General features: G+C 35.3%; 3 protein-coding genes across 15 annotated transcripts in view; 1 reads left to right on the top strand and 2 right to left on the bottom strand.

Annotated features, from left to right (window-relative positions):
* The window catches only part of map7b (microtubule-associated protein 7b), a 35783-nt gene extending 13899 nt beyond the window's left edge, over positions 1-21884 (top strand). For 3 of the 13 annotated variants that reach the window (XM_042750370.1, XM_042750364.1, XM_042750373.1), the window contains exons 2-19: positions 3199-3321; positions 3419-3493; positions 6499-6662; positions 6847-6961; positions 7937-8035; positions 9601-9711; positions 9874-9975; positions 11640-11756; positions 13183-13364; positions 13560-13702; positions 14970-15214; positions 15998-16148; positions 16237-16405; positions 17605-17709; positions 17786-17827; positions 17954-18008; positions 18133-18271; positions 18766-20724. In XM_042750370.1, coding sequence (XP_042606304.1) covers positions 3199-3321; positions 3419-3493; positions 6499-6662; positions 6847-6961; positions 7937-8035; positions 9601-9711; positions 9874-9975; positions 11640-11756; positions 13183-13364; positions 13560-13702; positions 14970-15214; positions 15998-16148; positions 16237-16405; positions 17605-17709; positions 17786-17827; positions 17954-18008; positions 18133-18271; positions 18766-18979 — 2351 coding nt within the window. In that variant the 3' untranslated portion in view covers positions 18980-20724. Of the gene's footprint in view, positions 1-3198; positions 3322-3418; positions 3494-6498; positions 6663-6846; positions 6962-7936; positions 8036-9600; positions 9712-9873; positions 9976-11639; positions 11757-13182; positions 13365-13559; positions 13703-14969; positions 15215-15997; positions 16149-16236; positions 16406-17604; positions 17710-17785; positions 17828-17953; positions 18009-18132; positions 18272-18765; positions 20725-21760 lie in introns of those variants that run through there. The other 10 variants (XM_042750367.1, XM_042750365.1, XM_042750366.1 and 7 more) reach the window with 10 other exon arrangements.
* Positions 21548-23950, bottom strand: LOC122141868 (chemokine XC receptor 1-like). The gene is made up of 2 exons (XM_042750377.1): positions 22742-23950; positions 21548-22629 (listed from the first exon to the last, which is right to left on the bottom strand). The coding sequence occupies exon 2, from the start codon at positions 22619-22621 to the stop codon at positions 21698-21700; it is 924 nt and encodes a 307-aa protein (XP_042606311.1). The 5' UTR covers positions 22622-22629; positions 22742-23950; the 3' UTR covers positions 21548-21697.
* A 113-nt stretch (positions 23951-24063) lies between these two features.
* LOC109060694 (chemokine XC receptor 1-like) lies at positions 24064-26604 on the bottom strand. Its single transcript, XM_042751082.1, has one exon. It carries the CDS (start codon positions 25637-25639, stop codon positions 24695-24697), a length of 945 nt encoding a protein of 314 aa, XP_042607016.1. The 5' UTR covers positions 25640-26604; the 3' UTR covers positions 24064-24694.
* Between the last annotated feature and the right edge of the window lie 1306 nt (positions 26605-27910).

Genomic DNA, 27910 nt, shown 5'->3' on the forward strand with positions numbered 1-27910 from the left:
CAAGTACTGAGCTAAAGCCTTGACACACGCACACATATACAGACTCATTTTTAGGCTTTACATCCTCTTAGGGATTGATAAACGTAAATGATAAATGTATGCTGCTTCATAATAAGTCTCAGTGGAGAACTGATAACTCCAGGTTAGATTACTGTAGTAATGAGGTCTGTGTGTTTCTTTTCAGAGCTGGTAGAAACTGAGGTGATCCTTTCTGAATGAAATGTGAAACAATGATGACTTATTAAGATTTGTTCCTTTTTCTGGAATAGTATAATTTCAGAAATTGCCCTTAGCATTCATTTGAGACCTTGCCCATTGTTTGTCTCAGAAAGGTGATATCTTGTGTTTTGGAAAGCTGGTAAAATGGGTCAGACAGAGTTTGGCCTGGGATAAATCAGGAGCAGCATTGTCCTGGAATCTAGAGCAAGTGACGGCCGTTTCCGTTCCATCTCCTTAGGGATCACACACGGAAATAGATTGAATAATATCACAATAGCTCTGTTCTGCTTTTTTTTGATTTTTCTGAGTAGACAGCAACCTAAAGTCACGGAACCTCTTTAGGATATATGAAAAAGGAATTGGGATTTTATGTGATATTCAAAGATGTATTAGGCCCTATGAAATCAGAATATAAAGGAATTGGGATTTTATGTGATATACAAAAATATATAATACCCCATTAAAAAATAAGAAATACCCCCCCCCCCCAATCTGTTTTTTTTCCCCTCAAATTCTGTGTTTTCTTTAACTTTTCTGGATTCAATTTTAATGGTATAGTTATTGTTAAAAATCAAAAAGCATGTCTAATTAATTGAATTCATTAAACCTGAATAAGTAAATAGTTTATTCAAATTGTAACAATTATGAAAAAAAAATATTCTATCATTTTTTTTCTGAATTCCTAAATATTTAAAAAAAAATATTTCTGAATTTTTATAATTTAATGCAAAGTATCAAATATGTGGTAATCAATAAATGAAATAAAAAAATTAATCAAATGGAAACGTTTCTTTTTTCTTTTCTTTTTTTCCACAAACAGTGCTGCATTACAGAGGTTTACAGTTTAAATCAAAACATGGATGTAAAAAGATTGTGTGGTTTTTCTTAAAATAATAATGTTTTAATAAATTGTATTATTGTTATTAGAACATTCTACTATATAGTATTAATATATTTCTGTTAATTTCTTCAATTTAAACCATTTTTTTATGTGTCTTGTAAATAGTCCATATTGCAATTTAATTATACAGCCCTACTTTTGATTTATTCATCTATTTAATTAAGTTTTAGTTTTATGACTGGATTCCTTTTGCATTGAAATCATAGGACAATAGTTTATTAGGAAGAAAAGGATGCTGTGTTTTTGGCACGAGTCGTCAATGACTTTTGCTAAAATGTTCTTTGCTAGTTTTGATTGTTTTTGTCCTTTATCTATTCCCTCCTCGTCTAGACACACCATCTGCCCATGGCTTGTTCATCCCCTCCTCCCCCACTGTGGAATTATGGGTAGCACAGTTAAGATCACAGTTTGTGGGAGCTATTATACACACTAGCATGTGGGTGTTATGTACTAGACGGCTATAGTTTTCCTTTTTTTTATGCCGTTGAAGCTTCTTATAACATGTTTGAATTTTGAATGTTACAGTTGCTACAGAAATGGCTTTGTACCTCATTTGTATTTAGGATATTATTCTGAAACAAGATACATAACCAAGTTAATTGAGGGATATTGTGTCTGCAATTTCTGTTTCGTAAGTTTGTATGAAAAAGCATGATGCACAACAAGATAATATATAACTATTATTGACTGATACATGTGATGACGCACACATTAGGAGGTTGATTGGTTTTATAGAGGGGGAATCAATAACACAATTTAACAAGTTTGCTGATTCTGACGTGTTACTGATCACAGGAAGCTTGCAGATGCAGAGACCTGATTATAGTAACACTACAAATACACTTTCTGTCTGTAGATGGTAAAACCTTCTCAAGCCATATACTTTATATGTTTACCGATGGATTCATAAGCCTGTCTGGCACCTGTTTTCAAGGAAATGTTTACTGCCCAGGCTGAGGTCGATCAGATCATAAACCTTCTTACAGTCACTTCCTAAAAGAGTGTGAGAGGGTCTTTGAAGAAATCAACAGTATGTAGTAACATACTGTTGTAACATGCCTCTAGACATATGGCAAAAAATAAATAAAATAAAATAAAATAAAATAAAATAAAATAAAATAAAATAAAAGCCTTTTTTTTGTTTTTGTTTTTTTTGCCATGCATTGGTCATAGAGCTCCCTGTAGCGGTGCCTCAGGTGCTGAAATATATTTATTGGCCGAGGTTCACACGTACTCCGTTTGCAGTGCGTATACACGATGTGTATGCGATGCAGAAGCAGCAGCGAGAGCGCGTTATTGTAACGCGAAAGCACATTAAATTAATGCACGAGCGCCAATCTCTCTGTTTGCACGCAGATTTCCTTTGCTTTGTCACAAAACCAGACGCGCGTGCTCAGATACACGCTGCTTTCGCCTGGAGAGAGTGCGCGCACTTAAAACCTGTCTCCTCTCACTCACTCACTCACTCACAACTCTCTCTATGCTCATGCGCTAGATATTCTTTCTTTTCGCACCTCTCGATTTCTAACCTTTTCTGTTCACATCTTTTACCACGTGCAGTGTGAAGCTCTGATCCATTAACATGGGCTCGGAAAAAATACGCATCACAGAGAGAGTGTGAATCTGGAGTTAGGCATATGACCGGTCTATTCTGTTCTCTCGCTCCACTTAGGTGCGCTTCATTCTGACTGGATCGGATAGCATACTGCGGGAGGTCGGGACCACGGAAAATCGTGCTGTAAAGCGATTTAGAAATCACGCACGCTCAAATCGTGATTTTTATTACGATTTCGATTAATCGCACAGCCTTACTATAGAGTAAAAATTGTAAAATCATTCCTCATAATATATAAATTGTCCATATATAATGTTTTGTATTATATTAATATTTATTATCATATATTATATATTTAATGTTTCATGTTTAATTTTAATATTTAGACCACCAATGCAATTGATAACTATAGTTATCAATAGTCTTGGGTGTTTTCACTTTCTCTTTTTCTTCATTCTCAATATAGTGATGAATAAATAGCTTGGGTTTTCCCTCTTCTCTCTCCTCTGTCTGTGTCATTCAGGCTCTGACTACCTTTCTAGAACAGATGACAAGTCGTCATGGAGTCGACCGGACTCATCAGCCTCTGGACAGTACACGTACACCATTCCCAGCCCTACAGAGATACACATCGTTACCAGACCAGGTCAGACACAACACACATACTGCTAGCTGTACATGTATGCTGACATCTCCCAACGTTATTTTCAGAGCTCATCCAGCGCTTGTGTGCTTGTTTGTAGAGCCTCTCATGCTGAAGAATGACGAAAGGCAGAGACTCGCCCGTGAACGAAGGGAGGAGCTAGAGAAGCAGAATGGTATGACAAACATGCGCGCGTTGTCATTAAAGACAACATGAAAGTGCCTTTGCTACACAAATACCTTCCTTAATGTGACATATTTCAGAATCAAGCAGTATATTTAGTGTGAATTTCAGTACAATGAGACTTGATTTTAGTTTTGATTGTCACATTATTTTGGTTTTGATTGTAATTACCATGTCATATGCATTTTTGTTATATTTTGGTCAGGAAATAAGTGACACATTGGGCAATTTCATATTTCTCATTTTAACCTTTCAACTGATTTTTCTTAGTGGCACTACAACAAAACCAGGCAAAGTATGCACATTTGGTATGTTTTTGAAGGCTATTTTGTTTTTAATCACTTGTGTTTAATCGCTCTCTCAGAGAATGATGGGAAATGTATTTTGGTCATGCGAGACCTAATGATGGGTCTATATGAGAAGTTCTTTTGTAGCTATTCTTCACCCACAAAATCTTAAAAACTAAACAATCACAGCTGAAACATCACATTGACAGCTTGATATTTAGTTCTTATAAATAACAAGAATTAGCTTTTGTTACATATTTAATTGATACATTTCCAGGCACGAGTGAAATGGCATTCACGCATGTCATACTTTTGGTGGGACTTAAAGGCATCATATGAACAAAGGCGATTATTAAGAAAGTACTTGAGGTCAAATGCTTGGTCATGATGTCATGTTGCCTTGAAGAGTCTCAGAGGTTTACTATGAAAACACACAAATTCTTTAGATATGACCTTTGATCAGAGACTAACTCAATCCTAATCAGAGTCTTAATGGGTAACAAGTGTAAGCTTAAAAGCAAAGTTAGATGTTCATGTATTGTATAATTCAGTAAATCGTGTGAATTTGTATGTTCAAACAAACATTCTTCACCGTGTAAAGGGTTACATTTCTTGCTGATTTTACCCATTTTGTTCTTTCTTGTGTCTGTTCTCTTCTGTCCGTAACTGCATGACTAACTGGATGGGGCAGGTTGCTGTGGCGAGGTGCAGTTGTTATGTAAACTCTTGGCGAGGTGGTTACCAGGACACCTAGTTTTATGTAAGGGGTTAGAGGCCCGGACAGAGAGGCCAGAGAGAGATTGATGGATTAATTATGCTCACTTTACTGAAGTGCTTGGATGCTAATGAAATTGATGATCCACAATGTTGATTAAAGGCATGGGCCGATTACTGGTTTCAAGGTATACCGCGATTTGAAAATTTCACAGTTTCAAAACCACTAATATCTTCCATTATACCGTTCCTGTGGTATGCACTGTTTTCCATGTCTCCTCAGAGACTGAAAGAGTAGGAATCCCTCGGGCTGAGTGCAGTGTAGAGAGTAACATTGACCCCTCCTCTTCCTGTTGGTGTGAACACATGCGCAGTACCACGGGGTGCAAGGCTGTCCGCGAGCCCTCTTGATGACGAAAATAATGTAATGCCAACGGTTTACGTGATCGGCAACTGGCCGTTTTTTGCCTTATTGCAACTCTCTGTTCTGAATTTGCACAAACTGCGTTGCAATGCAATCATTTTCCAAAATTTAATTTATGTAAAAATATAAAGTCTGTTGACGCCCGTTAACACAGGCCAGAGACACTGAAGACGGACGCACAGAGAAAAATACTGTAGCAGGCAGATCACTCACTGTTCATGATCCATGAACTATTGGAAGAAGATCCTCAATATTGATTTGGGGGTTAATATGAATGTGTTTCTGAGGGGAGCTGACTGTCTTCTGAAAAGTTTACGTGGTATTTTCTTTTCATTTAATCTCTGTATAGTTCATATTAAAGCAGTGTTTCAGAGTAACCAAGGAAACGCTGTATCTGGTCTGTATCTGGTGTTCCAGAGGCGCCTCCTGCTGTCAGAGAGTGAATATGCGTCTCATTCAGAGCTTCTGCTGTTTGTTTCGTTCAGACCTGTAGTATAAATTCACAAAGCTTGTCAGAACATTCTGTTTTTGCTTCAAATTGGGTTATTATTAAAATTAAAATATGTGTATGATTATTATTATGTTATATAACTAAATAATATGAAATTATATAAATTATATATATATGAATTATAGAACTAAAATAAATAACTGTAATTACAGATATTTATATTTTTTTACCCAGTTATTTAAAAATAACACATTTCAGAGCTGTAACAACAATACCATGATACCGTGATATTTTTGCTTAAGGTTATCATACCATCAAAATCTCATACCGACCCATGCCTAGTTGATTATTAACATCTGCCTTTCTTCATATTTGATCATATTCCCCCGAGGTTCACTTTCACATGACCATTTTCCACCTTTTTTCTGAGCTGTAGCATTAAACTGATTTATTTTTTTTTTGCAACTGTACCTTTAAGACTTGTTATAATCAGCTAATTTTTGTGAATTGAGTAACAATTTTGAGGACTGTGGAGTTTAGTATAGTTGTGCTGCCCCGTCCTTCAATAACAGCCTTTTTCAGCAATTGAAAAACAAAGTTTTTAAGAGAAAAGTTAAAAAGCCTTGAACTTAAATGTTTATTGGTCTTATTAACAAATAGATAGAATGATTTCCAGAATTTCTTACACAAGAAAACTTGAATTAAAAAGAGATCCCATTTTCCAGCAGGCATTTCTAAATTTATAGTTGCCATAGAGTTATAGGGCTAACAAAATAATAATTTTCTTGATTAAGGAAATTCATTTGTGAAGATTTCAGATGACGCCAAAATTTGCAAAGACTCTAGGGTCGACATATAAAGCTGTCAAATATTTTTCTTATATTATGGCCTAATCATTACAAGAATAAGCTGTAATTTCTGCTGAACACATTCAAAGTGTTGCATAATGCTTTATCTTATAGCTGCATATTACACCTGGAGATTACCTTGATACATTCAGGTTTGGCTGATGTTTCCTAATTGTAACACTGAAACAAGATTCTTCTTTAAAAGTGCTCTAAAAATGATGTATTGTGAAAAGCACTAAAGAAATAAACTTGAACTGAATTGTGTATGTGCAGTTGCACGGGGTTCCAAGTGGTTGGAAAGAGAGGAAAGAGCCCGACAGTTTCATGAGAGACAGCTGGAGGAACGCAGGAAAAAGCTGGAGGAGCAGCGAGTGAAGGAGGAGAGGAGACATGCTGCTGTGGAGGAGAAACGACGGCAGAAACTAGAGGAGGAGAAGGTGGTTGAGAGACTCTGAATATATACAGAGACCATTTTTATTATTGTAAAGGAAATACTAAAGGCGAACCATACATTTCGTAAAAAGTGGTGTGCGTTTGTTAGAGGGTGGATATAGAGAATAAATTCTTGAAAGATAAAATTAAATGCTCTCCAGAATGAGAAAGTCTTTGTGTGCGTTCCAGGCCCGGTATGAGGCTGTTATCAGGAGGACCATGGAGAGGAGTCAGAGAGCCAGGCCCAAGTCAAACCGCTGGAGCTGGGGTGGAACGCTCCCTGCTAGCACCTCACACAACAACGGTAAACACACACACACGTGCACAGAATGATCAATGTGGGTATACTGTATAAAGAGATTCCGGAAAATTTAAAAATACTCACACATCAGATGATGTTGCTTGTTGTATAGAGGTGAGCTATAACATAATCCCGTTTCAACTTTTGTCTGGATGACAATAAAATAGACACACACACACACACACACACACACACACACACACACACACAGAAATCAAATACTGGGACTGTTTGAACCCAAGTAAGTTGCTTGCTTGTGCAAAACATTAAGTTTTGCATCTTAAAGTGCCACTCAGAAAATATAAAAATGTACTGTGATACATTCTAGGGCTGCACAATGTAGGCAAAAGTTGTAAAAAATTTTTTTTATTTTTGGTAACAATTTGAAACATGACTTAATTATTATTACTGTTAAATATGAAATTACTATTGTAATTTCTCTGTAATTAAAAAAATTATGTATTTAAGAAAAATAATAATCGAATAATAATATAGCAGATAGAATTGTAAAATGAAAATGCTAAGATTTATGACTGTCTTAATTTCTTTTCAAATGTAAAACATTTATTTAGTTGGAATAATCCAGGAAGCCCTTAAAACTTCTCTATTGTATTGCGATTTTAGTTGCTTTTCAATTAATTGCTAAAACCAAACACAAGCCTGTTTTTCAGGACTTTTCAATTAATTGCGCAGCCCAAGTACAAGCTCACTTTAGCCTGTTTTTCAGGATTTAAAGTCCTAATATTAGTGCTTTTTAAAATGTTTAAATATAAATTCATATTTTTTGCAGTACAGCATATTTCTTTATGCTCTGCTCACATGTGCTGACTCAGAGCCATGAGCTCACCGCACGCTCCCTTTGTTTCCTTTATTTACTGCTTCATCAATATCTTTCTTTCTCTTTCTCTCTGTATGCGTTCTGTATCCTGTATCCTTCTCTCTTCTCTCTCACTGCTTCTCTCTATCTTTATTTCTCAGGTTTTGAGGATTCTGCTCTCTTTTCATTGGATCTAGCTGGGCTGGAGCACTATCATGGTGTTTACAGCTTGGCGCGACAGCAGCAGTTTCGATCGAAATGTGAATATAATAATCAGTGTAGAACAGCAGACTAGCAGTATTAGCTAAAGCTTGTAGCATCACCCATAAATGATTTAGATTTCTTTACATTTCCTGTCAGCAGTTAGCATGGAGCCAGAAACACAAACTGCTTAACCAGTAGTATTTAAGATGTGACTTGCAGCTATTTTGTAGTGTCTGTTTCAAAGGGGCCATTTATGTTTTTGTCACTTTTTTTTCTTTATAGTCCATCAGTTTTTATTCTTTCATTTAGATTTTTCTTTTTTGCTATTACACTGTTAAGATGAATATTCTATATAGAGGTCGACCGATATATGATTTGCCGATACCGATAGCTAGGTTGGACCACACTGGCCGATACCGATTAATTAACCGATAGTTTTTTTAAAATGGATACTAAAAAACTACTAAAATTAGTTTTAGTATGAAATATATTAATATAATAGTAATAGTAAATGTTGACCTATGTCTGTTTAATTTTTCCTAATTCCATTTTATTTATTTCCAAATTCTGTTTGATGGTTTTTTTTTTTTCCATTTTATACTCCTTTTTAACTGTAGTCTAATTAAATAAGTAGTTTTGTTTAATTACATAAGTTCCATATTTTTTTATACTTCTGTTTTATCATGTCTAATACTTTGAACGCATAAAACAACTTATTTATTTTTTCTAAAGAAGCCTAATGATTTTTCCCCCTCAAAAATTCTGTGTTTATTTACATTTTAATTGTTATTTAATCAAGGCATGAAACATTAATTTTATTTGTATTTTATTTACTGAAATTAAGCAAACTTTTTGTTGGGCAAACAAAGGGGATTTACTATTAAAATTAAAACATGGAAGAAATGTTGTGTGATTAGATGTATCACTAAAAGAACTTTTTTCTGTTTGAATTGATGCTAAATAACAAAAGTCAAGACAAGTTCTGAGAGATTTCTTTAGTACAGCAGACGCTGAAATCACAGTAATGTCTTTTTTATTTTCCATCTGTATTTGTTCATTATTGATATGACACACACACTCCAGACGCGTCGCGTTCAGCTCGAGCAGCGCTCGTAAACAGTCATTTCACCAAACGGACACAAGCTGATGGAAGTTCAGTGTTTAAAAAACAGAGCAAAACGTTAAGATATTTTTAAAGCTCTGTGTAAAATACAGACTTACATCACAGAAAGACAAACGTTTCGTTGGAAAATCTCAATATAAAAATTCATTATGTACATTACACAAACGATTCGGGGCTAGTTTTAATGGAAAAACTATGTTTGTCAATGTGTCTGTCCATTCTGGGACACACAGATGGAAGGCAGATTGTGAGCATTAAGCAGATGGGTGTGCCGTCATCCACTGTAGTCTTTAGTATATGTAGCTAAGCACTTTTCCTAACTTATAAATTAGCGTCCCTAAACTCCAGGTAAACACACAGTAGAAAAAATCTTAGTAAAGCCTCTTATGCCCTCTTCATCATTTTCTATCTCCCTTTAGTCCTTTTTTAGTGCATTTGTCTGTATTATGCCTTTAATGTGTGCATCTGATGTTGTATCTTGCATCTGTGTGTTTGTAGATACTGACAGAAGGTCAGTCTCCACTATGAATCTGTCCAAACCCACAGATCCAGTCATTTCCAAACGCCTGTCATCTTCCTCAGCCACCTTGCTGAATTCACCAGATAGAGGTAAACACGCACACTATCTCTTTACGTTTTACAAAATCAATCACATAGCCAAATTAGGTTTTTGTTTTCTTTTTGAATAGTCTACCAAGAATCACCTTGTTGAATTGATGTTGTCTTTGTGTGTGTGTATTTGTGTGCTGTGTGATTGTGCTGTACCGCCAGCCTTACAGAAGCAGACATCTCTCTCGTCGTCTTGCTTGATTAAAAAAACACAATCTAAATCCCAAATCTCCAAAAAGAAGATACCTCAGGACAAACCAGCAGGTCGATTTCAGAAATCCAGAAATCTTTCTTGATGCTCTCCTACTGGGTTCAAACCTGTGCTGTCCGGGGCTCCAGACTATAAATAAAATAGTCATAAATGAAAAAAAAACAAAGCCTGAATGAACAGTTCACAGAACAATCAACTGCAGAACATTTGTGTCAATATGTGACTTCAGTTAAATATATATTGCATTTCTTTAAAATGCATTCATTTTGCTCCTTCACAGTACACAGTAACTGTTGGATGAGAAGTGACGTGTTCAAGTAAGAAGCTTTGCACTCAATGAAGTGCATATTCTGTTTGAGTGTAGGCATTACCATTTTATCTACACAATGTGAGCATGACCAAGTGCTTCTTAAAAATAAGTCTGTAATCAAACATTTCTGTAATTTGTAATTTTCAGTCTTGAGCCCTGGTTACACACAACTCTGGAGTCATGTGATCTCTTCCAGTATTTACAAATATTGCATGTTAGTTTATATAAGTTAGTTTATAAAAGTTTTAAATGATTTATTCATTTGCAAACAATAATTTGGCTGTAACAATAATGGGAAAAAGTTCTACTGTGTGTGCATGCTGCATGCTTGATTTGACTATATAATGTTAACATGTTTCGCTATTCGGTTCTTGTATGCATTTTTCCTTCAGCAGTTGGCAACCTTTTTTAAAGACAACATGAAATCAAAATAGATTTACTCAATCTGTTGTTACTGAAATTACTTTTCTGCTGTGACAGGGTATGCAGGATGGAGCAAATAACATTAATTTCATAAACTCACTTTTCATGGTCCAGTTGAATCCTGATGGATAACATCAGGTCCTGTCCAAAAATATTCTCTCAATTAAAAATATCATACACATTAAATGGGTTGTGATTTTAGTTTCATGTTGTCTTTTCACAAGTGGTTATGTTTATGGTAACAAACCCTGTTTTTATTTTATTTATTTGTCTAACTTAAAGAAATACTTCTCCCAAAAATGAAAAATTTGCTAAATAAATGTGCTCTCCTTCAGGCCATCCAAGTCATAAATGAGTTTGTTTCTTAATCTGAACAGATTTAGGAGATTTGACATTTCATCACTTGCTCACCAACGGATCCTCTGCAGTGAATGGGTGCCGTCCATCCATACGACTCCAGTCCATCAATTAACATCTTGTGAAGTGAAAAGCTGCATGTTTGCAAGAAACAAATCCATAATTAAAACATTTTAGTTTAAAACCGTTGCTTCCAGCTAAAACAGTCCTCTGTTTCAGTACAAAAAACTCTTCTACTGTGCAACTTGGTTGGCCTGAGATTAAGTAAATCTGCAGCAAATTTTCATTTTTGTGTAAACTATTCCTTTAAATGGGTTGCAGTTTCATGTTGTCTTTCTGCTAGTGGTTACATTTAGGGTAAAAAAATCCTGTATTTCCTTTATTGGTCAGTCTCGCTTAACAGAACTTTACATAAAACATGCATGATTCTTTATCACCAGCATATGATGCAAATAGGTAACCTATTCTGGGCATATAATATTATGAATAAATGTGATGCATCTGTGTCAGTTGCTCTACTGTTGCATGTGCAAACTACTTTTTAGCATTTTGTCCCTGGACAACCAAATATTTGCTTTCAATAACAATGGCAGTATATAAGAGAAAATGTATATGTGCGTTGTCCAGGTATGCGTCGCATGCCTCTTACTGCATGGGAGAATACAGTGATCAGTCGACTACAGACACCAACACACTCCTACCTGGCCAGGAGTCGCAGCGCCATGTCTTTGTCTGGAGAAGCAGGTAATTGCTTAAATAAAAAAGTTAATTCCATCTTTTTATCTCATAATTCTCATAATTATGGGACAAAAAGTCAAAATCGGGAGATGCAAGTAATTCCTAGAGGAAAAATCTGCATTGTGAGATAAAACAAGAAAAACAAGTCTAAATTGCAAGATATGAACGCACAGCTATTGGTTTTTTTAAATATTCAATTCCATGGTGGGGTTAAGCTTTAATATAGATAAGATGGGAAATTAGCTTTGTGCCTTTTTTTTATTAACCATTGAAATTTTTTTATTTCAATTGAGCTGTATAAAATAACATGCATGCATTGAATTTTGCATGTGTTGGTGCTTCAAATACTTAAGTTGAGCTGAGAAATCTTATAGGTATTCTGCCACATTGAGACTGCAGTTTCAAAGTAGCTTTAACTTGATACTTATACAGTAGCAGAACTTCAGGACATGTTATTGTGAACACATGTATGTACAAAGAAAGAGAGCAGAGAAAGAAGAGAATGAGTATTGTAGAACAGTGAGGGCTGTTTCTGGCAAGGCCCTAGTCCTAAAACAAAACACCCTTTTCAGACAGACTTTTCTCTCAGCGACAGACTTGCCAAGTTGCTGCCAACTTCATCTTAATCTGTCGTGTGTGTGCGCACAAATGGACCTGATGCTTAGCTAATCTCTCAGTGGCTTGTGTTTCTGGTTGGGGATGCTGTTATCTAATAAATAACATTTTAACATGGGCAACAGCTTCATCGTTGACTCAGGAATGAAAGTGTCTGTGTTGTTCAGAATGAAATACTACCTCACTGTTTACTGCCTGCTGTTTTTATACTCATGTGTGAAACACTTTGCAGCGTGAATACATATTTCAAACAATAAGTATGCTATGTTGTTAACCTCATTACATTTTATTTTTATTGTAATAGGCCTAAATGATGTCCATTTTTATTCCAATTTCAGTCAAATCAAATAATTAGTTAAATGCATAATAGAATCACATATTATATTGTTTCTTATTCATTTGTCAAGCCAAAAATGTCTAGTGCATTGCATTATAGGATATAATATGCCACTCCGTGTGTTCTGGCTGTGTAATATTTTGTCAGTTTCATACAGTAAATGTACCCATTGAGCACAGTATACATCATGCATACTGCAAAAATAGTATGTTAGTATGCCATTCTGAACAGGTTTCAGATTGTCCTCCTCCTAGAGTGATGGGTGATATTGCCTAATTTCTTCCTAGAGCTTTGTAGATACTAATACACACTTTCTTTTTCTTCCCTTTCCACTTTTTCATCACTCATTCACCCCTTTTTAACCCTTTTCTTTTGCACCATTGCCTCTGCCCTCCCTGTCGCTCCTCTTGTCCATATTGAATTAATTTATTTATCCCATAATACTCCCTGGTCGGTTGGTTAAATTTGCCTGTGGTACAGTGACCCCCGTTTGTCCTCGCTCAGCCTCCTGTCATCCAATGAGCTCCATGTCCTTCAAGTCCATCCAGTCACGCAGTGCTGAGCGACCAATCAAAGCAGGCCTTAATCTTGAGAGACCAATCAGAGCAGGGTTCATCCCTCTGGACAACAGCCCTCTTAGAAAGACCACCCAGAATTTGCCGGTAAGTAAACACACAAGATTAGTTATTGTTGTACAGTAATTGTGTTATTTGTTTGTGCCTGTGCTAGTGCCATATGCTTTAAAAGACAGACAGACTTATGTAAACCAATTTAAGTGTGTTGATCTTTGTATAATGTAGAATGGAAGTAGCGTGGATGTCTCTCAAAGGATGTATTTTGTGTGTTTCATTGGGCAGATTGACAGGAAGGATAAAGATAATGTGAGAAAGTCATGGAGTAACCTGTCATATCCCACTACCAATCTGAGCCTGTTCACACACAAGAGATCTCTTTCACCTGTCGGCCATCGCAGCAGGGTCAGCAATCCATCCCCCAACAGGTATAAATAACATTTTTAAGATGAAAACAAGATTGTAAAGAATAATATACAAGTATAAAAGTATCAACAGGGCTTTTTTTAGACAGAAAATTTGTGTATTTATTTTATAAACAGCCCACCAGGTTTAGTAAATTTAAAAACCAAAAATAAATTCACATTTACATAATCATTGATTTTCCTTTTGTGTTAGAACCAATCTTCAGTCAAGCAGTTCTGGAAATATATCCACTACCGTTCAAAAGTTTGGGATCAGTAAGATTTTTTATGTTTTTTAAAGAAGTATCTTATGCTCATCAAGGCTGTGTTAATTTGATAAAAAATACAGAAATAAAAATGTAATATTGTAAAATATATTTACAATGGAAAATTGCATTTTTATTTTATTTTAATATACATTAAAATCTAATGTATTCCTGTGATGTAAAGCTGAATTTTCAGCATCATTACTCCGGTCTTCAGTATCACATGATCCTTCAGAAATCATTCTGATATACTGATTTATTATCAGTGCTAGAAACTGTGCTGCTTCATATTTTTTTGGAACCTGTGATACTTTTTTCAGGATTCTTTGATGAATAAAAAGTAAAAAAGAACTACTGAAAAAAAGTATCACAGATTCCAAAAAAATATTTGGCAGCACAATTGTTTCCAATATAGATCATTCTAATAATAAATCAGCATATTAGAATGGTATCTGAAGGATCACGTGACACTGAAGAGTGACGATGCTGAAAATTCAGCTTTGTATCACACGAATAAATTATATTTGAAAGTATATTAAAATAGAAACCATAATTTTAAATTGTAATAACATTTCACAATATTACTGTTTTTTTTTTTTTTTTATAATATTCATACTTAAAAATCTATTTTTTTTGAATGCAGCCTTGATGAGCATAAGAGACTTCTTTAAAAAAACATTACAGGTCGTACTGATTCCAAACTTTTAAACAGTAGTGTATATATAAATAAAAAAAATACATTTTCTTTTGTAAATGTATTTATAAATCATTTCATGATGTTAGAATTCCTCATACAGGATTTGCCAAATATTTTTTTTGGAATCTGTGATCTTAGTAAATAATTCTAGAAATTCATTTCTTAATTGTATTTGCTAAAACTTACACTAAAATAAATAACAATAAACTATAAAATATATAACAATAAAATAGTATCTATATAATAAAACCTGCACTAAAATAGTTTATAATCTACTTTTCTCTTACTGATTGATTTGTTGTTGTTGTTGTTGTTTTCTGTTCGTCAGGGGCTCTACTACTAAACCCCCTCAGAAGACACCTAACCCTAACAAGTCCAGGTCTCCACCTCCTCCAGCATCAATTCCTCTGTCTCCTAGTAACCCGTCCTTATCGGCAGGCAATCTCAAGCCTAACAGAGTGACATCAGAGAGCCTGAGAGCAACTCCAGAAGGAGAGGGGGCCAAAAAAGAGGATGTAGAACCTCCCAAAATTGAACCAGAGTCTCCTGCAACCAAACCAGAGCCTTCTGCTGGTCTGTAATGCCACACAACCATTAGTAGTTCCCTATGAAATCCATTTTATTTTTTCTCAAATTCAGTTTTATTTTTTTTCCAAATTTAGTTTTTTCAGTTTAAATTTTTCTGGATTCTGTTTTTTTCCATTTTCATTTTTATTATGTATTAATCAAAAGCATGTCTAATTAATTAAAATCATGAAACTTATACAATTCAACATCAGTTTATTGAAAGTTTAACCAAAATTACATGTTTAGGACCCTATAAAATGTTCTATTTTTTTTTCTCAGCTTATGTTTTATTGTTACCAATTTCTAATCAAAATATTGTGTGATTATTCCTTAAAAAAATTAAGTTGTAATAATTTTAGTAGTAGTACTGTAGTAGTATTACGTACATTCTACTAAATGATAGTAATATAATTCTGGCACAATGTCTTCAAGTTAAAAAAAACATTTATTTTTATGGGTTGCCGTGAATACCTTTAAATTTCTGTGTGCATATATGAGGCTAACTGTTAGTTTTACTCAAATGAAACAGTAAAATGCTCATAAAGTAGTCTCAGAGCAGTTCTGGAGATTTTACATGTAATGACCTACTTTTGATTAATTAATCCAAACTTTGACAAATTCCGTGACATTCCGCTTTAAACAGTAAATTACATTTTTATGACTGGATTCTGTGATTCCGTCCACGTTTTCTGCATCACGGAAATCATAGGGCCCTACATTAGTGAACCATCAAATTCAATTAAATTTGCATAATTTAGTCTACTCTTGTACCTTTTTCTGGTTTTGTAGAAGTTTCTGGAAGTTCTCCAACAACACGGCCCTCTGCAGGCACAACAGATCCTGAGGAGGCATCACGTCTGCTGGCTGAGAAACGACGGCAGGCCAGAGAACAAAGAGAAAGAGAAGAGGAGGAGAAGAGACAGCAGGAAGAGGCTGAACGGTGTGTGTAAGACCCAGCCAAACCAAAGTAACAAACGCATTTATTTTGAAAGAAATTTTGAAATCATTATGTGCCTGTGTGTATGCAGGCGCAGCAGGGAGGAGATGGCCCGCAGGAAGGCAGAGGAGCGGGCGAAGAGAGAGGAGGAGGCACAGCGGCAGGCTGAAGAGAAGAAGAGACGAGAGGAGGAGGCGAAGCGTTTAGAAGAGGAGAAAGCACAGAGGGAGAGAGAGGAAGCTGAACGCCTGCAGAAACAGGTGTACACAACATTCTCCTTCATTAATCACTCCACACTGATCAATAAACGCTCAGCACTCACTGTGTTTGCGTATGCACAAAATGGGCACAGAAATTTTGCGTCTCATACACCCAACCCCAAGCAATACCACTCCACGCACATATTGGGATTTATAAAAAATAAACTTGCCATAAATATGAAGTTGTGGCCTAGTGGTTAGAGAGTTTTACTCCTAACCCTAAGGTTGTGGGTTCGAGTCTCGGGCCGGCAATACCACGACTGAGGTGCCCTTGAGCAAGGCACCGAACCCCCAACTGCTCCCCAGGCGCCACAGCATAATGATACCACTGCCCACTGCTCCGGTGTGTGTTTCACGGTGTGTGTGTGTGCACTGCTGTGTGTTTAATGCAGAGCACAAATTCTGAGTATGGTCCTTTTGGCTTTATGTCACGTCTTTTTTTTTTTTTTTTTTTTTTTTTTTTCTTCTTCACTTTTTGAATTTTTAATTTATTTAATTTTTTTAATGCAGACCTTTTTTGCATATAAAAACTTTTATCCAAAGTTACTTAAAGTTCTTTTGGACTGTTGTTTTGAACTTTCTATTTATCAAAGAATCCCGAATAAAAATGTATCATGGTTTCCACAAAAAAATTAAGCAGCGCAACTGTTTTTAACATTGATGATGAGAAATGTTGCTTGAGCAAATCAGACAAAGAAGACAGGAGTAATGATGGAAATATTCAGCTTTGAATCACAGGAGTAAATTACAGGAATAAATATTCTTAAATAAAAAACATTTATTTTGAATTGTAATAATATTATACAATATTTCTGTATTTATTGTATTTTTTATAAAATCAGTGCAGCCATGATGAGCAGAAGAGGCTTATAAAACATTAAACAATCTTATCAACCCCAAACATGAATGGTAGCGTGTATATTTATGTAATTTGCTAATGTCTTACTATAAAATACATATATAATGCATATTATATTCATAATATATGCATTCATTGTGTACTATAGGGCATAGATCAAGGCTTATGGTTAATGATATAGACATTTTTTTAAACCCTCTTTTTAGAATATGTGTGCTAGCTAGCATTAAACGTAATTAATCTCAATAACATGTTAGGTTTGACAACCATGAAGTAAATGCATGCTGATTTTATATGTACAATGTTTCTAAATGTGTTTTTTGTGGCTCTGTATGTTCAGAAAGAGGAAGAGGAGGCTCGCCAGAGAGAAGAGGCAGAGCGTTTGCGTCTGGAGAGAGAGAAACACTTCCAGAAAGAGGAGGCTGAGAGAATGGAGAGGAAGAAGGTAAGCTAATTTCATTTTGAGTGCTTTTTAAGGTAATGGCAGGGTTGAAATATTATCTGAATCTTGTCTGTCACAGCGCCTTGAGGAAATTATGAAACGCACACGCCGATCTGATCAGGTAAGATGTAATGTCTGTGAGCAATTGCTTTCCTCTTTTTATCATTGTTACCTCTAATTTGAAGTGCTGGCTCTTCACTAACACACTTTCTATTTATTTACTTTTTTCCATTTATTTACGTTTTGGAAAACCACCCCACAGAGAAATGGCGATGTCAGCCAGCAGAGCGGACAGAATTCAGGTGATTTGTGATTTTAACATTTACATGTGCACCAGTGTTTCCTTACTCTGACATGACATTTCCAATTTATGATGCCTGTTGTGAATCTGACATCTCTAACTTTCCACTCTCTTGTCTTTCTTAGTGAGTTCAATATCCAGCAGCCCTTCAGTGACAGTGTCAGCCCCTCAGGCTCCGGAGACCTCTGAGACAGTATGCAGTGACAGTAATGGACACACAGGGCCCAGCTGCGTTACACCCATACTGCCCACATCAGGTCACAGGTGGGACCAGAGTTCGTGTGTATATATATATATATATATATATACATAAAATTGCTTTTATTTGTCTTTATAAATACATGAAGATGATTAAATAGTTGTTAATAATTTTAAAGGGTATTTTTTATTGGGATACTTACTGCACATTTGCTGTCCCTGTTTATTATTATTTACATATTTTTAAATTGCTTTTATTTGTCCTCATTTCAAAGTCACTTTAGATAGTTGTTTGCTAAATGGATCAATGTAATGTAGTAAATGAATCTATCCCGCCCTCTACTGGTGATAGGAGGAACTCCAACTTATTTTTTCTTTTGTAAGCACTTTAGATAATTTGTTTACAGACAGTATGAGCACTGTTTCCGTTTATTAATTTAGTAGACACTTTTATCCCAAATGACTTCAAATGAGAATACAAGAACATGCATTTAAGCCACAAGATCACAAACCTGATAAAAAAAAACTTTATAAAAAAACACACCTTTCTTCACTTCAAGTGTGGTTGTCCAGCTCAGAGAAAATGGCACTGTCACAGAGGCTTTCGAGGAGGTCATAGAGGTTCCCGTGGGGACCAAACTGTCCCGTCAAGATGGAGATGGAGAGGAGGTGGAAAATGAAGAAGAGGAGAAGAGAAAGGTTCCCTTATTGGCTTTCAGAGAGAATGGCAGCATGCATAATGTGAGTGGACTGGAGGAAAACCCGGCACAGTAAAGTTCAGGTCAGTCAGTCCGGACACAACATGGATTTGGGGTGACATGCGATGGCCCCTTTACCTTATTTAGATTTTTTCCCATTATAGATGTATGAATATTTATAATGGTGGAAATGGAACATGCAACACAGGAATGAAAGAAAACTGAGTCGGAGGGAGATCCCCTCAATGCACTTTCCTTCATTTGACACTAAGACACCTAAAATAGCAAAGAGAAATTACTAAATTAAGATCTCTTGGCTTCTACTTCCTGTAATCAGATCCTGTCTCCTCAAACTGAAATGGTGTGCTTTAGGAACCACATCTGTCATCTTTCTAATACTTGAAGAAAAGTGTCGTCGCTGTCGTGGAGGCTCCTGTGAAGTGCTAACCATAAGGAATGTGTGACAAGAGAATGATGTTTTTTGTGTTTGCTTAGATTTATGGCAAAACCTTGTAGTTTTGCTCTCGTTATGCCAGCAATTGTGTGAGTGGCTGAACTCTCTGCTTAGTTTTATAATTATTGTTCAAATGAAGAGAACATATTTGTTTCCCTCTTTGCAAAGCTTGAACAGATTTTTGCCTCTTGAATTATGAATTTTGATATGGTTTGCAAAGACCTCGTCTCACTCCACCTCAATGTACGGCTCTCTACGCAGTCTGAGCGAAGCAAAACTGTCATCCTATTTTTTTGTGATGTGACTGGGTGAATCGGACTTGCTCAGGAACATATCCATGATATGTTTAACTCAAAATTAAATGGAAAAAAGTATTAGCGTTTAAATTAAGCACACCCTTTCATTTCTTATTACAGTAATTGTGGGGAAAATTATTATATATTATGTAAAGTGTGAAGTATGTACATTGTGTAAACAGTTGTTCTATTGCCTGTAATTAATGCCGATTCAAATAAAAAAAATGTATTACCTTTTTTCCATTAGATTTTGGGATGAAATGTGACCTGGATGTGTTTTGGTGAGATTCACCCTGCTGTTGTTTTCAGTAGCATTAATCACAGACATCCGAAAGCAACTTGTACTATAGAAACTTATGCTGTTATATTCATTACATTAAATATGACGTCTGTTTCATCGGTAGAACCCATACAAGCTAATTGTTAAAAATCCTTCAAAAGTAATCATAACATAGTAAAAAAACAAGCAGAATCTCTTTAAATTGAAATGCTGCTACCTGTCTTTCCTCTGCCTTATCAGATGAAGTGAAGTTTTGAAGATTTGTTTATAGAGCTGTTGTTAAAGGGCTGATTTGATTTTTTGTTTTTGAAAAATCCTGTTCATCAATAAGCTCGTAACATATGACACCACCATCAAAAGTATCCTATATAGGATGACATATAAAGCGATTTATCTTATAAAAGACCATCTCAGTTTGTTTTTGTTGTAGTCAGTATCGGTGGATGGTCAATGGACACCATGCAAAAAAAAGAAGCAGGGATCAATTACATATCTTGAAACCAAGAAACTGTAAATCTTGATATATGCAAACGCTAAGAAAGTATGCATAAATGTTGCACAAAATCTGTTTGTAAGAGGGTGGGTGAAGGTTTAAAACAAGTTTGTTTACTGAGACGTCAGGGAGCGATTTCTCAGTGAAGAAACAGCACTTCTGATAAAGCTCCCATGTGCCCTTGACCTAACGAACAGCACTGAATACCACTTTAAAAAACTGAAGCGTTTTCTCCCAACCAAGTCGACCTATATGCATGTACAAATGATGAAAATCAATAAAGTTTTTATCTGGAAACGACAAAGGCTGCTTTGTTCATGTGTCTGTGTCAAATGAAGTTGTCACAGTAAATTACTGCTGTGGTTGTGCAATTTTTATTTTTTTTTATTTTATTTTTTACATCTTGCTGGCCTAGATTAAACTTTTGCATGTGAAACGATTTGATGTTAAGATTCAGCCATGGTTTATATGGTGCCGATGTAAAGCTGACATCTTTTTTCCCCCCTGAGGTTTAAATGTTTAAGAAAACAACGTAACACGCTTTCATTTTCTTTCGAACAGGGATCTAAACATTTTCAGTGGTCTTCAACAGGATGCCACAGATGCTGTCAATCAAGCTTTTATTCAATACAATACAATACAATATTTCTCTGAGATCATTTAGGGAACTAAATTATGTCTGTATTTTTCAAGCAACTATGGAGAAGTATGTTTGGTTCATGCTTGCTTAAAAATGAATATATATATATATATATATATATATATAATATATATATATAATAAACATACACACATACACAGTATATAATTATTTACTGTTTAATCAATTAAATCAATTATATGATTATTATTATATGATCTATTAATAATTATTAACGATGTATGGTATAATGTAAGCTATCATTTAAAAAATTTGTGGTTGGTAAGTTATTTTGATTTTTTTTTAAAAGAAGTTGTATAAAGGCTGAATTTATTAAAAAAAAAAAAAACAGTAAAAACAGCAATACTGTGAAATATTATTACAATTTGTTCAAAAGAACAGCATTTTTTTTTTTTTTAAATCGAAATCTTAACATTCGTAACATTATAAATATCTTTACTGATCACTTTTGATAAATTTAATGCATCTTTGCTGAGCCGAGTATTAATTAAAAGAAAAAATGACCCCAACATTTTGAGTGGTCGTCTATAAGGCATGCATTGTGAGATTTGTTGCATTTAACAAACACACCAAAAACAAGTCATTTGTCTCAGGATAGGTCAGAATTGTTTTATTTTGAACACATTTTCTTCCATATTGTTTGTAAATGTTTCTGAAATTTTTCTCCAATTAGAGCATAAAGCACTGGGTTTAAGCCGCAATGGGAAAAAGCCAACAGCCGGCAAGTGTAAAATGCATAATCAAGATGAATGGATACATTACACTCTAGAAATGAAGACAAACCATAGTCCTGCAGAATTCTCAAGAACATAACTATGTTGTATGGAGCCCATCCAATGAAGAATACCAGCCCAATGCAGAATATCAGTTTGATAGTCTTGTGTCGCCCCTTTGTTTGGGATCGTGTGATTGTCTGGAACATTCTAACGTGACAAAATCCCATGATGCAAAATGCAATCAAGAAGAAAACATTCTGTAAATAAACAGCGGCATGTCTCACTTGAATACTGTCAAATTCACAGTAAAGATTCCCTTCATGTTCTAAGACTTGGCTATAAAGGGAGACTAACAGTGCAGCTGTTCCGCTCAACATCCATATGATAAAGGGAGCAACTGAAAAGCATCTGCTTCTCTCCCAGTCAGACAGAGAATGAACCACTACTATGTAACGCTGAACGGTCATTAAAGTCAAGAACAACACGCTGCTGTAAAAACCGAGATAGAACAGAAACTTCACAGCTTTGCAGCCAGCCTCTCCAAATGTCCAACCCCAGGTGAAGTACAAAGCCCAAAATGGAAGTCCAAAAGTGAACAGCAGATCTGACACAGCTAAATTGAAGATCAGGATGTTGATCAGCAATCTAAACTTCTCATACAGCACCAAGATGACCAAAACCAGCAGGTTACCAATGCAACTACACACAACCAGAACACCAAAGAAAACCGGAATAACAATGGATCCAACTTTGATCACCTCCTCTTTGTGACATAGTTGGTCTTCTTGTTCTGGATACTCTGTATAGTCTTCAGTCATGATGTTCTCTGTATAATCATATTAATTTTGTCATTAGAATGTATTATTGTATTTTATTAATTTTAGATATTTAATTAAAACCTTTATTTATTAATAAATAATAAAGAAGAATATTCTTACCTTAATTTTTTGTCAGTTCTGTTTGTACTAATATGACACAAAATTGGCAAACTGAAACCCACAGCAAACTGAGGCCAATATGTAGTGTTATGGATGTTTTGGACGGGATATTTGAGTGTTTTTATGTTGAATGGGATGGTTAAAGACACCTACCTCAAACTCGGCCATTTCTCTTTTCCTTTACAGAAGTGAAACTTTACCTATCTTTTTCACAATGGAAGTAGTTGTTCTCTAAAGGGTTGTGGCAAGTCCGTAGTAACATTTAAAGGTCATTTCCAGTTAATGGGAGTTTCAAAAGAGTTGGTTTACGTTAGAGTATTCACATGATTTGTTTAATTTTCATCTTAATAAATAACACAGCATAGCTCTAGCCCTTGCTTTTGTTTCAAGTTTAAAATCAACTGTAGGACAGACTCATTAAATATACATGAAGAAACTGCTTTTCAATCATCTATTTATTTCATAAATAAGACCATTTAAAAAGTTGTAAAAGTTTGTTGCTTTTATAAAAGTGATAAGATCTTGGCATCTCGTGTGCAGTATGTATTTAAAAAAAGAAATACTAATATTTACCTGTTAAAAATTATATGCAAAAATAAGTTTGGTATGATCTCAAATCTTCCATTTTCCTGTTTAAGTAGGTCGATGATGAGGCTGTGCTTCCTTCCACAGACCACAATTTATACTTTGTCACGTGAAAGAAAACAAAGTCAACTTACAGTCATGACTACAATTGACGTATTTCACTGCACAAAAAACAAAACTGCATAATCTGCATTTTCACAAACAGTTCTCATGGTTTATTTTACAGGAATTTTAAGTGGGAGTATTTGAGAAGTACACAACACTTCATTCACAACATATTTTCCCTGAAATATTGAATTGATTCTTTTGTGTATTCAAATTAGAAAATGCTTTTTCACAGATATATAGCACTGAACATTTTTGTTTCAGGTGTTCCTTGTAATTTGTTTAAGAATATGATCCCATGTGCAGCCAGATTCTTCAATCTTCAGTGTTTGTTTTCTTACACATTTTTAAATTAATAATTCACCCAAAAATGAGAAATTGCAGAAAATGTACCCACCCTCGGGTCATCCAAGATGTAGATGATGTAGATGAGATGGAACAGATTTGGAGAAATTTAGCATTTCATCACTTGCTCACAAATGGATCCTTTTGCAGTGAATGGGTGCCGTCAGAATGCGAGTCAAGACAGCTGATAAAAACATCACAATAATCCACAAGTTATCCACACCACTCCAGTCCATCAATTAACATCTTATGAAGTGAAAGGCTGTGTGTTTGTAAGAAACAAAGCCATTAAGACGTTTTAACTTTAAACCATCACGTCCGACCGTAATCCATAATAACGCTTCTTGAAGTGAAAAAGTCCATCCCCTGTTCTTCTCTCACATCAAAATCCACAGACATATTAGTTTAGGATTGCTTTGGATCATTTTTGCTTTTAAACTGTGCTTGATCTGCGAATATTTCTCTCCTGATTCAGACAGGATGGTTTGTTCAACTGGCCAAAATAATAATATTGATAAAGTCGTCATATTTTAGGTGAAAGCAGCAGTTTAAAGTTAAAAATGTCTTGATGGATTTCTTTCTCATGAGGAAACTTTTCACTTTGATGGGCTGGAGTGGTGTGGATTATTGTGATGTTTTTATCAGCTGTGTGGACTCTCATTCTTACGGCACCCATTCACTGCAGATCATCCATTGTTGACCAAGTGATGTGATGCTAAAAACTCTCCAAATCTGCTTTTATGAAAAAAACAGACTACTTCTACTACAAACTACAATCTACTTCTTGGATGGCCTGGGGGTGAGTACATTTTCAGCAAATTTTCTTTTTCAGATGAACTATTCCTTTAAGCACTTAAAGCCTCTTTTCTCTCAAGTCTCTGTTATCTTGCCAAGCGTAACAAAAATACGAATTTATATTTATTCACATACTTGAGTCTTTACACAAAACATCCTCCTTGAAAATTTTCGTAAAGTATTACAAATCTTTGTATCTACAAAAACTAAAATCGCAGGGTTTATGCAACAGTGGGAGAAAGCTAACATTCGGCAAGCATAATAAGCATAGTCAAGTCTTATGCTTACTTCACAGACTGTGAATGGATGGAAGGTCAAAGATTTTAAGAACATAACAATGTTATATGGAGCCCAACCGATAAAAAACACCACCACAATAAAAAATGTTAGTCTAACATTCTTGTGTCTCTTCTTAGTCGGTGATTTTGTGATCGTCCGAAGCATTTTGCCATAGTAGTAACCCATGATTACAAATGCAATGAAGAAAAAAGCATTTTGAAAATAAGCAATGCCAGATTTCCATTCAATGCTGCCATATTCACAGTATTTACTGCCAGATTCTATCATGACTTCACTATGAAGTGAACCGAGCAGTGCAACCGTTCCACTCAGGATCCAAACGATATAAGGAGACAGAGAAAGGCCTCTGCTCCAGTCCCAGTCAGACAGAGGATGAACCACTTCCATGTAACGCTGAACGGTCATTAGAGTCAAGAACAACACGCTGCTGTAAAAGCCCACATAGAAGAAGAACTTCACAGCTTTACAGCCAACGTCTCCAAATGTCCAACCAGAAATATAGTATGATGCCCAAAATGGAAGTCCAAAAGTGAACAGCAGATCTGACACAGCTAAATTGAGGATGAAGACATTGGTCAGGCATCTGAAGCTTTTGTAGAGTGCAAGGAAAACCAGAATGAAGATGTTACCAATGCAGCTCAATGCAACCACTGCTGTGAAAAAGAGCGGAATGAGAATAGATCCGACTTTTACCACCTCCTCTTTGCGACACAACTGGTCTTCATAGTCATCGATGTAGTAGGAAATGTCAGTATACTCCTCAGTCATGTTGTTCCGCAGTCACAAACTAGCCAGAACAGATCGGTCCAGGTCTTTGCTGTTCGTTTCACTTAGAATTTCCTTGTAAAGTTTAGAAATAATTACAAAGAAACGGTAAGTTATGCTGATTTCTTGTAAAACATGGTCCAGTAGTCTTTGTTTTACTTACAACTTCAAAAAAAATTTTTTTGAAAGTATAGAGAGATTTAATACAATCCTAATGCAAACATTAATACAGTCTCTAAGGAAACAAGTGAAGTTATAATGAATACATAAATGACTTACCTGAATTCTTGATCTTGTAGAGCACAGTGATGATCAGAACAGCTCATTAACTGATCACTGCAGACAACCACAATCTCTAGTATAAAATGAACTGGAATTTCAGGAACTATATTTTTTAGATCAACCAGCTATGATAACTGCAGGTTGTGTGAATGTACCATCTCAGTGAATCATAAAAGGGCAGCGTTATTTTTCTGTTGATTTCTGAGAGATGTTTGTATGATAAAGGTAAATAACATACATCCTCCTTCAAACCTCAGACTCTAAATCCTTTCATCTCACATGCTAAGAGGAAGCTGAAGTGGCTTTGTGATCTTTATAACTGCTCTTCTAAGAGGCAACCAATACAATAGGAAAGTCACCTGCTTTCTCATGAGCAAAAGACCCAAATGATGTGTGTGTGATCATATGTCAAGCTTCATAATAGAGTCACATGTGCTCAAATTTTCCAAGAAAACAAGTTTTGCCATCAAAAGTCATAGTCATTTGTTTTTGTAACATCATTTGCTATTAAACTGGGGGGAAATGGAGTCACCTTTACTTGATAAAAGCTAGGGAACAAAGTTATCAATTTCAGTCACAAAAACATTTAAGCTACCTTTTAACTTTTTTACACTTTCTCTTTTAACTGTGAAGTGCTCACATACTGTCAATTTAGCTACTTTTGACCTTTATAAACATAATTGGATTTACTTAAACAAATGTGAGATATGCACCATGACTCTAAACTCAAATGTGTATTTCTACCCAGACAGATGCTGTCACTCCCCACAACCTTGTCCTCTGTAGAGCGAAACTGATAGCCTACTCAGTTACACCAAAGTACATGATGGACATAAACATCTTTTATAACACTGTTAGGTTTCTAGATAACCCTTTCATGGCTCTTTATAGAACCTTATAAAAAGGGTTAAAAAAGTGCTCCAAAAGTGTTTACACTTGGCATTGGCATCCACTGTTTTGTAGAGGGGGGTCAAAATGGCAATTCTGATTCAGAGAATCAGCCAAATTACAAGGGGTTAAAAATGACTTCAGAAAGAAGGCAGCATCATAAGATTTGGTAGACCTATTAGTAAAATATTTTGACTCCAGCCATCTTTGTTGCATTATGTGCCAATGGTGACCATTCAGAAATGGGGAAACAACACTTTTCAAATTTTTCTCCAAAGTTTGCATGACTGTAACTCAAGAAGTTATCTTAATGTCCTTTTAGATGTTGAGTCCCGACAAACTTTCCTTTCATCCTCATTTTTAAGGCCCTACACGGTTCGGTTCCAGAGATATTGGGATTTCAATTAGGCTCCATGGGTAAATCATTAAATTGTACTCATTTTCAGTGGTCAGAAACCCAATGTGGGTCAATTTGGAAAAATAAGATGCTTCTTTTCTTTTAAAGAGGAATATCTGAAGAAGAAATAATGTTGAAACTAGAAATGTATCTTTTTTTCTTCTGTCAAAACAACCGCATTAAACATGCCTGTCTGAGTTCTTTTTCCAAAGTGTGTGTGCATATAACTCAAGAAGTATTAAAGATATCACAACGTCATTTTAGATTCTAGTTCTTAATAAACTTTTCTTTTGGAATCTTAATTTTCAAGGCCCCGCATCATTCAGTCCCAGAGATATGAGGCTCAATGAGGCTCCATTTTCAGATTGTTGAATATGACCTATTTTCAGTGCTTGAAAACCAAATGTTGGTCACTTTACATACAGCTGATAGTGATCATATTTAAAGTGAAATGTCTGAAGAATAAATAATGCTGAAACTAGAAATGTATCTTGTATATAATAACCTGAGAGTTATAAGAACATACTCAATCAGTTAATTAAAAAATAGGAGAATTTCGAAGTGATGTTTGTATGTTGGGTAAGTATACATCCAACCTCAGACTCTTTCACATGCTCAGAGGAAGCTGAAGTGGCTTTGTGTTCTTTAGAAGTAACTGCTCTGATTAAACCATTTTCTAAACAAGAATTAACCAATACATACAACTA

The sequence above is a fragment of the Cyprinus carpio genome, chromosome B23 (genome assembly GCF_018340385.1).
Source record: "Cyprinus carpio isolate SPL01 chromosome B23, ASM1834038v1, whole genome shotgun sequence".
Lineage (NCBI taxonomy): Eukaryota > Metazoa > Chordata > Actinopteri > Cypriniformes > Cyprinidae > Cyprinus > Cyprinus carpio.

Excerpts from the sequence above, each read along its gene's own strand:
- LOC122141868 (XM_042750377.1), bottom strand. The coding sequence starts at position 22,621 with ATGACTGAAGACTATACAGAGTATCCAGAACAAGAAGACCAACTATGT.
- LOC109060694 (XM_042751082.1), bottom strand. The coding sequence starts at position 25,639 with ATGACTGAGGAGTATACTGACATTTCCTACTACATCGATGACTATGAA.